We start from the raw sequence: 11,607 nt of genomic DNA, 5'->3' as shown, positions 1-11,607 counted from the left end.
TCAATTTATGCAACTTAAAATAGTTATGTGACATAAACAGTGATGCATATGGTAGTTAAGGTTAAGTATAACTGTAATTAATACTGGATATTTTGAAGCAAACTACATTTTCACATTGGTTGGTTAACATACTGAGATTAATGCTCCTTTGAAGTGGCTGGAATGTTTTTATTCTGCAAGTACAATTTAGAGTTGATGTCAAAGTTCAGTCAGATGAGTTGTAAATCTCATTTGAGACTTTAAAATGCTAATAGTTATAGCTGTTAAACATTACTGGTTTAATTTGGGTATTATTTTATTTTGGCTACTCTTTGTGGAATTAAATATTTATTCTTCAAAAAACAAACCCACACATTAAAAAGAATAAATTAATCAACCAAATAGACAGAATTTGTTTTACCATGTTATATTTTAATTTCTGCAGAGACAAAAATGACAAGCAATTTATTTACACAAACCTGTACAAAAGCAAATTAAATTATGTAAAATATCTCATAAATAGAAGTGGACTTGCGTTCAATACACTTTGCCATGTTCAGCTAAGCTGCGTGCATAGTGACTCATATTAAACGATGATAAATTGGTTCCTCAATTTCTATATCAACATCCAAGTCGCAGGACAAATAGTAATGGTTAATATTACAAATCTCATTACACACTGTGAAGGCTATATGAATTGAGGAGAGCGCGGACTTAACACACACCTCGGGCAGCAAGGTACAAACATTGTAATGGCAGGTGCGCATGCCACGTTTGCTGTCAAACGTTCGTTTGTTACCTCAGTGAAGAAAAAGAGTATCAGTGAGTACATTGTTGCCAGTATATGGCATTTTTTCTTTCATGTCTTTTTGTCTGAGGTTCACACAACAGAGCCCGTTTCCACTCCATCTGATCTAATAATTCAAAGCATCACCTTGCAATATCATAGCAAACATCGTAGCACGCTTATTTGTAGGACGGGGTTTCATCACCTACTCTGATATGCATATACTGTGAATCTGCGTACGAGTGTTGTGTTGCTCCGCATATCCTGAGGTGTGTGTTCTGTCAGCTACTCTCCCTCGCAGCTTTTTTTTCCCCTCTCCCACTTCCAACTCCTCCTAGTAAACCGTCACATTAGCATTTTTATCTCCAGGCTCTCGCAACTCAGTCAAATGTCTCCAAGCATTTTTTTTTTTTTTTTACTCCCTTCTCGAAATCTTTCTAGATTCTGTCCTAGAGCTTGTTTCATGCACAAAGAAGGTTACTTGACCTCTGATGTCATACATGTACATGAGTGGAACACGACAAAAAAATCCATTATATCATTATTATTACTACCAACATGTACCTGTACTCATTCGGTAATGCACTATGCTAGGGATGGATATTTCAACAAGATAATTGACCCCAGTGAACATTCGCCATCACTGACATTTGACTGTTTGTCCTCCAAGAAGCCTTTGACATCATGGGATTATCATCTAAGATATGCAAATGTATTTCAGTCCGTTCTTAAATGCCACCCCGTTAACTTTTGAAACCAACGTAATTGTTTATGCACCATTCCAAACCGACATTAACCATACCAATTGGTATAAAAAGGCACAATTGCATATTTGCATTCACTCTAGTATTTTTTATGTTGTTTTTTTTTTTCTTTTTTCAGAAGCACTCTAAATATACAAAGTGGCACCAGATAAAGAAAAAACACATAGTACATTGTCATGATCATTTTCAACGGTTTTGATTTTTATAGTGTAAGAAATTAACGTATGGGATTATAAAGTAAAATACAAGATGGGGGTAAAAATTTGCTGATGGTATAAAGTAACAAAACATTTTTGGGGTTCGTGTTGTGATACAGGATGATGATATCGAGTAAGAAAAATATAAAAAATGGTATGGTCTTAACTGATGTACTAAGTTGTACTACATGTTTCTTTAGGTATAACAAAAGCAAGCAACAAGGTGGATTTCCATGTTTACAGGGAAATTTTTTTTTGTACATTTTGTTTTACAGTTTTTTTCTTCTTCCTTCTCAGTAAGTGAAGTAAGTTCCCATTAAACGTGCAGTAAAAAGTAAATATTTATGTATACAGTTGATAAGTATAGGAGCACTTTCTTTCCAACAACGAGTAGTACTTACAGACTATAGATTGCCGGAGTGCACAAAAAGCAGCTCCGGTCAAACCAAAGGGGTTTTGCTAACATACAAAAAAGTTCCATTGCATCTGATTTTTTTGTTTTATTACAGTCATGAGATTTGCGCCTCTGTAGCTGCGAAAAAGAAAGAGATCACCGTGGACAGGGAGGCACAACATCTCCACATTGTTATGTGTCTGTGTTAGCTGTGAGGATGTAACGGATGGTTCGTTGAGACATCACATTCTTATCTCAATCCTTCATTTAAAAAAAAAAAACTTCATGTAATGTCGAAGCAAAGTTCTCCCGGAAAGCTAATCCTGCGTGTAATGTGGGAATGCTTCATCATGTTCGCGAAGCTTTGGTTTCACTTTGACGCCGTTCTGCTCAGCCTGTAATGACTTCCCGCTTTCTGCGCGTACACTTCAGACGTTGCCTTTGTTTTGATTGTTCTCCATTGAGCTGATTCTTACATTCGTGCTCAAAGACGCTATCACCAATGTACGATGGAAAGCAACATCGACTAGTGCTAAAAGGGACTCTTGGACAGCCATGTGTTGGGTTAATGTCACCTTGAAGGCTTGAGAGGAAGTGAAAAAGAAGTTGATGCTTGTTGGTCACGTGTACATAGTGATATTTATTGCTCAGTCTATCACACAACAAAAAAAGAAAAGAAATAACAGTAGAAAGCTGTCCTTGCAGCTGTTTTAGGACGAGCTTGGCCTTGTTTACGCCCTCCTAAGCCTATTATCGGTGTACATCTACAGTATACACTAAATATAGCCTATACACACACACTATATACTGCATATCTGGCCCATACACACATACAATTTCAATTGCACCTCCAGAATTTTAATCTCGGCATGCCACACACTGTGCTTACCCAGGATTTTCAGTCAGTACAGCAGCTCCTCTGAAAACGAATCTGCTCTCCTGCTTCTCTGTATGTGTGCGATTGGGAAAACACTTGGGGTACAACTTGATATAAACAGGAGCATCCTACCAAGGAAATTGGGATATGCACAACCATGTACACACATGCTTTTCCAGCCAATGGCTCTAAAGATTTTGCATCTGGTAAAAGAGGGTTTTGGTCTCAATCTCGCCAATCAAAGACAAAGAACGAGAGACTGAGGAAAGGTAGCAAGACAAAAGGGAATGGTAGCAGTTAGCGTTGTTGCTGTGGTCCAATGTTTATGTACAATGAATGACATTTTATCTGTGAAGAACCACACACTGGTTAGATCGAATAAGTCACCATGTGTTCATCAGAGTAAACCAGTTGTGTGTCGTGGTCTGAAGCAAAGAGTTGTTGCAGCAAATTCCATTGGCTCCCATTTCTGTCCAAGAATCTCCATTTTTGGAGAAAGTGTTGTCAGGGCTGAGTACTTAAAGCTTAGTCTTTCCCGTCCTTATGAGATTTGAGTAAGTTTCAGTCAACTTTTATCACAAACAGTCAAGTTGACAGAATTCCACAGACAGCTCAATGTGAAAGAGACAAAGTTGTCCATTATATTGTTGCAGCCATTGAACATCAAGGCCGAAGCGCTGCACTGTTCGGAAATAAAAAAAAAAGGCATAACCAAGACACACTTTGAAGTCAAAATAGTCCACATGTACAGCTTTGTTTCTAGAAAAAACAGAAAAAGAAGTTGTCCTTTTTTGTACAGTGTCATCCTCAGGGGATAGGGCCTTCATTGGGGGATCAGAGGGGTAATGCATGCATGTACTGAATATGTAAAATGAGTTGATTATTGTACAGATTGACTATCAGGCAGCAGATCGTGTCCCAAGCACCCGACTCGCCAGTAGAACATCCCAAGTCCTATCCATGCCCTCAACAGTTTGTCCTCCTCCTCCAATTTTCTTCCAGGTCATGGCCGGAATTAGCACTTTAAAAATGGTACTATTGGATTATATCCACTTAAAAGTTTTCATTAAGGAGCTGTCGTAAAAGTCTTTGGAAAGTTTAGTCCTACCCTGAAAGGAACAAGAGTGGCTAAAAGCTTCTAGAGCTGTAACGGTGGTGGGTAAGCGACTATGCTTAGAGTACTTCAATGCCAAATGTTGTGGCACAAGGGGATGCTAGCTCACAGGTATACCTCCCGTCGCGTCAAAGTACCACAGGTTGTGGGCTTGTACTCCCCAGTGGGTGCCAGAGGGATCTCCTCGGTTGGGTGGCCCAGCGTCTCCTCTCCGCTTCCTGGGGAGCCGTAGGAAGGCGAGCCGAACGCCTCGTAGGAGGAGGAGGAGGAGGCCATCTTCTTGTTGAGCAGGTTGCGATTGCGGTCGCCCATCATGTGAGCGGCCGTGGGGTCTCCGTTGGCCATGGCGGCCATGGCGAGGGTCTCTTGGCTGCCGGGCTGCTCGGCGCTGCTGCTGCTGCCGCTGCCGTTGCCGCTCATGAAAGTGGAAAGCTTTGGTTGTTGTGGGGTGGTGGTTGACTTGGATGGCCGTCGCTCAGGCGACGTGCGCACAGGCATCCAGCAGGAGTCCGAGTGGCCATACTCGTCGCATTCCCGGGTGCATTTGCCAGTCATGGCTACGTCAGGCAAGGGCCGAGAGTCTAGAGGAAGCAGAAGGAGAAAAGAAAGTCAGTGGTACTGTTTGTTGCGCCAAAGTGGGGATATTTGATGTTGCACTACCACTTTTGACTAAACACACTTCCTAGCACTCAGTGTTTGGTGTGTGTCACATGATTTTGCTAATATGAATTCTTAAATTAGATGCGTGAGTCAGTATTTTCTCCCAAATGAGGTCATCAACGCATCTTAGAGTTAATGGAAAAGGTGAAAAACAACAAAAACTGGTCACGATGGTTACCAGGCACCTTTTGTCAAAGCAAAGTCAAAGTTCTGAATTTCATCACTGCTTGTCTGTGAAGGTTCTCGGTCATCCAGAACATAATCATTCTAAGCTTAATCCAAAAGGCAACTGGACTGGGTTGAAGTTCTTTACTTCAACCCAGTCCAGTTGCCTTTTGGATCAAGCTTAGAATTCATCACTGCTGGTTAAAATTAAACTTGTTGGGATAAAATTGCCTGTTTTCATGCAGAACCCAAACCACATGACAGAAACAGAAAACAACAATGAAAAGAAGACTCCACTGGCTACGACAACAGCCTCAAACTAAAAAACAGTGGCGTGAATCAGAGTTGAAATAATGTCATGCTTCAAAACGTGTTTGTGCTGAGAGGGGAAGGGGAGGGGGGGAGGGGCAGCCATGGAGGGAGTAGGGAGGAGGTCAGTTTGTGTTTCTCGGTTCGGCCTGATGTAAAATTTATAAAGCACAATTAGGCCTGCTCTGTTTGTGTGTACGCGTCGGTGTATAAGACGGGAGCACCAACAACACCCTGTGCTCTTATCCGGTGATTGACAGACGGCAATCACATTCTGATCTAAGTAGCTTAATAGCTTTGTGTGGCTAAAGCAGCCTGATATCCTCTTAAATCCACTAATAGGGTTCTTAACCAATTACCTAGCTAGGAGCTGGCCTCAGATTAACGACGTCTACTGTATTATTGTGAAAAGCAAATTATGTGCTTAGAATGCTCCAGCAGGACAACAGGTTTGACGGATATCCCACTGCCAATACAGTCAGACAGTGCAAGAGTTTATCCAAGTGCAATATGTGAAAGATAATTAGCCCAAATACAAAAACCCAAAGCTGAGTTGCTGGCTGGATATAAGACAAAAGCTGTGAGGAAGGAGCCTAATCCCAAAGCCCTGACAGAGTGCTTCGATGTAGTAACACAGTGCCAGAATTATCAGAGTGCCAATGTTATAGCGATGCTATGTTAGATGTAAATTATTCATGACCTGATGCGTTGTATGGGAAACCAAAATCAAGCAAAAGCGAGGGTGAGTGCAAACCAAGCCAAGCATGCCTTTGCCCATAGTATCAAAAGGAAAACAAGAGTTTGGACCATGGCTTACTTTTAATGCTCTTTTTCTCCTGTAAAAGAAAAAAATAGAACAGAAATCACTCTTCATGACTTGCACTTATGTATATTTTATATATGTTTGCTGTATGTTGAAAGTGGAACTAAAAGACACAACAGCACACAAACAAGTGTTATGCAGAGCGGACACATGACTGACGGACACGATGCGAGGCCGAGACAAGGACAGCAAAGGAAGAGGAGACAGGAAAAAACAGAATGTAGTCCTACTGATGTTCGCTTTTTAATCACTTGCCTCACTATGAATGCAAAACATCCAATCAGAGTGCCATTCCTGAACTGCCAGAACTCCTATTTCATCTATATACCTATTAGACTACATTTTCATGTCACAAATTACCTTCATAAAGCATCAACTGAAGTCGATGTAAAGCTAGTGCCCTGGGGAGCTACTGCCACTTGATAGAAAAATCAAATAACTTTTTGTCATTAGTGAGCCCAAACAACTGAGCAGCTGGTTAATGAAATGAAACAGCTAAATAAATGAGAAGAAAGGGCCAGAAAATCAAAGAAAATAGGGAGATGCGATGGCAATCACAATACGTTAACATGCTAGCTGATGTGGTGAATGTGATAGCAGTTGGCATGGCTCATGGCATGGAAGAAAAGATGTCTTCCTCTACCTCTTTTCCTGCGTCTTAGCCTGACAAACAAAGCCATCAAAGAGACAACCAGGTACTGATTGTCTTCCTCGTTTACACCTACGATTGAGCCATCAGGCTACCCACAATGCAAAGAGCTCTCGCGAGGGCCTCTGCGCCCTGCTTCTGAATGCTCATCCAATTGCCTCCTCATCCCAGTCGCATTCACACAAAAAAAAAAAATCAGCAGGGGAGGACCTTCCTGCCTCCGCCAGCTCTCATGGGGAAGCAGCCAACCTTCAGCCGCTGCCGAGGTAGTTAGCCGGCGCTCTTGTGTGTTGTGTGCTGAAAGGAGGCTGATTATTTCCTAGCCATGCTCCATTGACTCGGCAGGCTTGCTAAAAATGAAGACGTTTCCCACTGAGCTAATGAATTGGGCTGCTATATCAAAGCAAAAATGCTTTATTTTTCCCCCCTTCCCTTCCTCAGAAGTGTCACCTCCCCCTGAGGTTGGGCCATCAATATGACTACTTTAAAACCACTTAAATCCATGTGTCCTGTAGCGCTGGACAAATAAGTGTGCTTGAGTCGTCCTCAGCATGGACTAGTGCTATAACATGTTGTCTTGGGACTAGCTGTAGAGGATTGTAAATTTTAATGTCCACTCCACATCCATCAAATAATCGCTTATTCTAGCAAGAATAGAAAGTATTCCAATATTGGTAGCACGTTTGATTTAAAAGTGACACTAAATCCAAGATTTTATGTCCGTAGAATAAAAGCAAACCCATTAAAACATGGCTGCAAAATAATCAATTGTAATTTCTTCAAGTATTTCTATGAAGACACGCAACATTGCTCCCAAACATATCCATAGGCCCTTTCAAGACCCAATTCAGAAATCAGGACGTAGAAAATATCTTCAAAGAAAAGCCCTCGGAGCACACGCAGCACTGTAGCAGGCTTTTGTTACATATTCACAAACACCCCGCGAGCCCACACTATCAACCACAGCATAACACAATACAAGTGGGTCACTCTGCTGTGTTAAAAAGCCTCTCTGCAACACTGAGAGCTGAAGAGGGAGGCCTCTCCATACCAGGTTAGGTCCCTGGGGGGCTCAGGGCCTTTATATTTGGCGATTCAGAGCCAGAAAAACAGTGGCACAGTTTGGATGCCACGAGCAGGGTGGTATGTCTGTTGCTTGGAGAGAAGGGCTTTCAAACAAGCGGGGGGCTGGTCTGCTCATAAAAGCCCACAACGCAAGCCATTAGACCTTCACTCAAAAGAGACTTCCGGAAGCTCAAATGCTGTTAAAGTGTTGTACTGAGTATTCTCGGTTTGAAATCATTAGAAAATATACAGAATCTGACAAATCTTCATACCTTTACCACTTCTTAATTGATCAGCAACTGAAAAGACCATCCATCATTAAAATCTGGTGAGACATTGGCTTTATTACAAGTTAAAACTAAATATTAAGTAACCACAGCTAAGTGACAACAGCAAACCTTAGCATTCAACCAATTCCTAGCTAACATTACTGTTAGCTAATATCACTGTTTGATAGTTAGCTAGCTTTCTTTAAAGCTAAGTTACAACAACAAATGTTAGCATTCAACCAATCTCTAGCTAAAATGACTGTTAGATACCACAATCAATTCCTAGCCAACATTACTGTTAGATACTATAACCATTTGCTAGTTAGTTAGCTAACTTTACAGCTAAGTGACAACAGCAAATGTTAGCACTCAACCAATTCCTAGCTAAAAGGACTCTTAGATACCATAACCAATTCCTAGCTAACATTACTGTTAGCCAGCTAACTAACAGAGGGTTATATTAGCTAACTTTACTGCTAAGTGACAACAGCAAACGTTAGCATTCAATCAATTCCAAGCTAAAATGACTCTTAGATACCATAACCAACTCTTAGCAAACATTACTGTTTGCTAATGTAACCGTTTGTTAGTTAGCTAGCTAACTTTACAGCTAAGTGACAACAACAAACGTCAGTATTCAACCAATTCATAGCTAAAATGACTCTTAGATACCACAACCAGATCCTGGCTAACTTGTTTGTTTGTTTGTTAGTTAGCTAGCTAACATTGCAGTTGGCTTGGTAGCTACGATATCTTTCATATTCTGCTATTGCACTTTGTTAACTAGGAAGTGGTTAAATTCCATTGTTAGCTGTGTAACGGCATCGAATGACTCAGAAATGCCTTATGGACAAATAACCCTCTTGGTTTTCACTATCCATAGTCTTTTCAGTGTCTGATCAATCAGGAACAGGTGACATGATAGTTGTATATCCTATGTTTAATCGATTAGCAAACCTTGAGCACAGCTGTAGGCCTACAACTTGATAACAATATGTAAGATCCAAGCCAACATGGCACGTGAGAGGGAAATGGCTTGTGTGAATATGGTGAATAGCGACAGAAGTGGTGCACTGTTGAAGGGATGATTACCCAGCAAGACGCCACTAAAAAGCGGCACTCAGAGATATTTGTTCCTCACACTCTGGTATACTGAATTCTTTCTTCATTTGTGCAAGAAAAGCAGGCTGAAAGTGGGCCAGTGCCTGGTTGAGCCGCTGCTTTTCTTAGCTGGCTTTAGTCAGCCACCCTATCAGCTGACTAGCTTACACTGTGGGATATTTCAAAGAACCTCCAAGGCCGGGATACAGTACCAATTTGTTGCGGTGTCTTTAGCACTTGCTAAGATGTTGCAGTGGTAGGAAAGAAGCGGAGGGTTAGACTGTCATCGCTGCTGGGCATATGCACGCTAATGTCTGTTGCGTGGGCTATTCTGGGCAATTACAGTTTTGCAGTGTTTGTTTGTGTCATGCACACTGTGTTTTCGCTGTGGCATGTCAGCAAAGTCCACTCGTCGGTCCGCATTCATCTACGTCACCAGCGCTTCCACATTGGAGCTGAATCGTCCCCCGCACCATCAATTCTTCCTCTCCTTCCTCTCTCTATATTTTTTGCTACACGGACTGAAGCTCTGCGACCTTTTGCCCTCTTTTTTCTTTTTTCGTGGCAGACTCAACCCAAACAGCTGAGGCATTGGGAGGGAGGGATGATGGGAGGAAAAGAAAAAAGAGTGGGAAGAGGACAAAACAGAGGTGATGTGCTTGCATGCATTTTTGTGTATGTGTGTCCACACTGTGCCTTTGACGGACATTGCAGCTGGCTGGACAGCAGATAGGGGTCACAGCGGAGAGGGGAGGAGGAAGGGCACGCGGGAGAGGATGATGAAGAGAAGGAGGGATGATAGGAAGGGAGAGACAAGGAAGGGAGAGTGTGTGTGCTGAGTATAGCAGGGTCAGGGCCTGGGAGAAGGGAAACAGCAGATTGAGCGGAGAAGACAGCATGGCTGCCTCTGGGCCGTCACAGGCCAAACACACTGCCAAAGAGAGCAGTGGAGAGGAGAGGAGAGGAGAGGAGACAGGAGGAGAGGAGGAAGAAATGAGGACATGAGCAAAGACAAGAGGAGAGGACGGACAGGAAAGTTTGACAACAGAAGGAGTACTGTACTGCAAATAAGTCTTGGGAACATGTGCTGCTTGGACTATCCGCCTGCTCTCACACATGCTCGTATTAACTTATCAACCTGAAGAACCTTTATTTAGCCTTTTTATGGTTCTAAATTATCCCTCTAACAATGATTCCCTGTGTGCCTGGCTCAACTCAACTCAATCTAATTTACTTCCATCGCACTCCCTTCATTAAATGAAACACTTTAACCTCCAAATTTCATTTACACCCGTCCACATGCTTCCAATCCCCCCCAAAATATCCATCAAGACAAGAAAAAAAGTTTTTCAAGGCTCAGGCGGGAAGGCACGAGAGGGCGCCTGTGTCAGAACAGTGAGTCCAGCTTGGAAATGGGCTTGTGATTGCCTCGCGCCCCTCATCAAAGGGCCTCCCCGTACGGACAGATCTATTTCGCACGGCACAGCAATCAGCGTGGAGATGACAGTGTACATTGCCGGGTGTCACACAGATTACTGTGAGCGGCTGAGGGAGGGAAAATGAAATATTTATCCGGAAAAACCAGCTGTGGGACAAAATGTAAGAGGAGGGAAAAAAAGGATGCGAAGAGACGGCGACAAAAAGTGGCGAATAACGATGAAGGTAAAAACCAAAAACACCAAAGACAGCTAACGCTGTCTCCTGCAGCCATCTTTCTGCTCATTCTCGCCTCTAATAGGGTCCCACTTAATTAGCTGAAACTTGCCGACTAATTACGGTATAAGAGCGCCAGTCTCCCCGTGTTTGGCTGCCTCGCTGTGCAGGGCCCCCGTGGCATCGCCTCGCAGCCGAGAGGTCCCCGGCATCAAACGCAGACAGGCGGACGTCTGTCTCACACGACTAAAAGGTGGCTGTGGGGAACGAAAGGAAGGGAAATAAAAAGAGAGACGAAAAGAAGATGGATGGAAAACGGCCCGAGAGGAGACAAAAAAAAATCAGGTGCGGGAGGATGTGTTCCTGGGAGAAAGGAGCAGCGAGAAAAAGAATAGGTGCTAAATTATTAACGCCGTGACGGCAAGTTCAGACAGAACAATATCCACAGGAAAAAGCGATATTTGTCTTTCTCTTGCTGAGATGTTTGCCAGACAATTAAGGAAGGATGGAAGGGAGAAAGAAACGCAGTGGTGCAGGGGAAAATGAGAACAAAAGGGGCGTCCTGGGGAGCAATGACCTTTTGAAAGCGCAAGTCATGGCGTGCACCGCTAGCAACGGCAGTAATTGATGGCATTAACGTCAGCAGTGGAGTTTTTTCTCAGTGGCACAGGAAGTTAAACACAAAACTTGTAACCCGTGTTAGTCATGTTAAGTTCTTGTAACAGGAGGGACATTATTTCTCTTAATTAGATTTCATCCTTTTACACAAATCACACCCGATTCCTGAGCCGACATGACCCA

The 11,607-nt window shown here is 42.7% G+C and overlaps 1 protein-coding gene across 4 annotated transcripts in view; it reads right to left on the bottom strand.

Annotated features, from left to right (window-relative positions):
- Positions 1–404: 404 nt before the first annotated feature.
- pcdh7b (protocadherin 7b) overlaps positions 405–11,607 on the bottom strand; it is a 110,915-nt gene continuing 99,712 nt past the window's right edge. Inside the window, exons 2-3 of one of the 4 annotated variants that reach the window (XM_069672423.1) lie at positions 6,064–6,082; positions 405–4,693 (exon numbers count right to left, since the gene is read on the bottom strand). In XM_069672423.1, the coding sequence (XP_069528524.1) occupies positions 4,218–4,693; positions 6,064–6,082 (495 nt within the window). In that variant the 3' untranslated portion in view covers positions 405–4,217. The remainder of the gene's footprint in view (positions 4,694–6,063; positions 6,083–11,607) is intronic. The other 3 variants (XM_069672425.1, XM_069672422.1, XM_069672426.1) reach the window with 3 other exon arrangements.

The sequence above is a fragment of the Semicossyphus pulcher genome, unplaced genomic scaffold, assembly GCF_022749685.1.
Source record: "Semicossyphus pulcher isolate SPU_LCO1_2020_fin unplaced genomic scaffold, fSemPul1.0.p SCAF_21, whole genome shotgun sequence".
Classification (NCBI taxonomy): Eukaryota; Metazoa; Chordata; class Actinopteri; order Labriformes; family Labridae; genus Semicossyphus; species Semicossyphus pulcher.
This window is presented reverse-complemented; position numbering and strand designations above follow the sequence as displayed.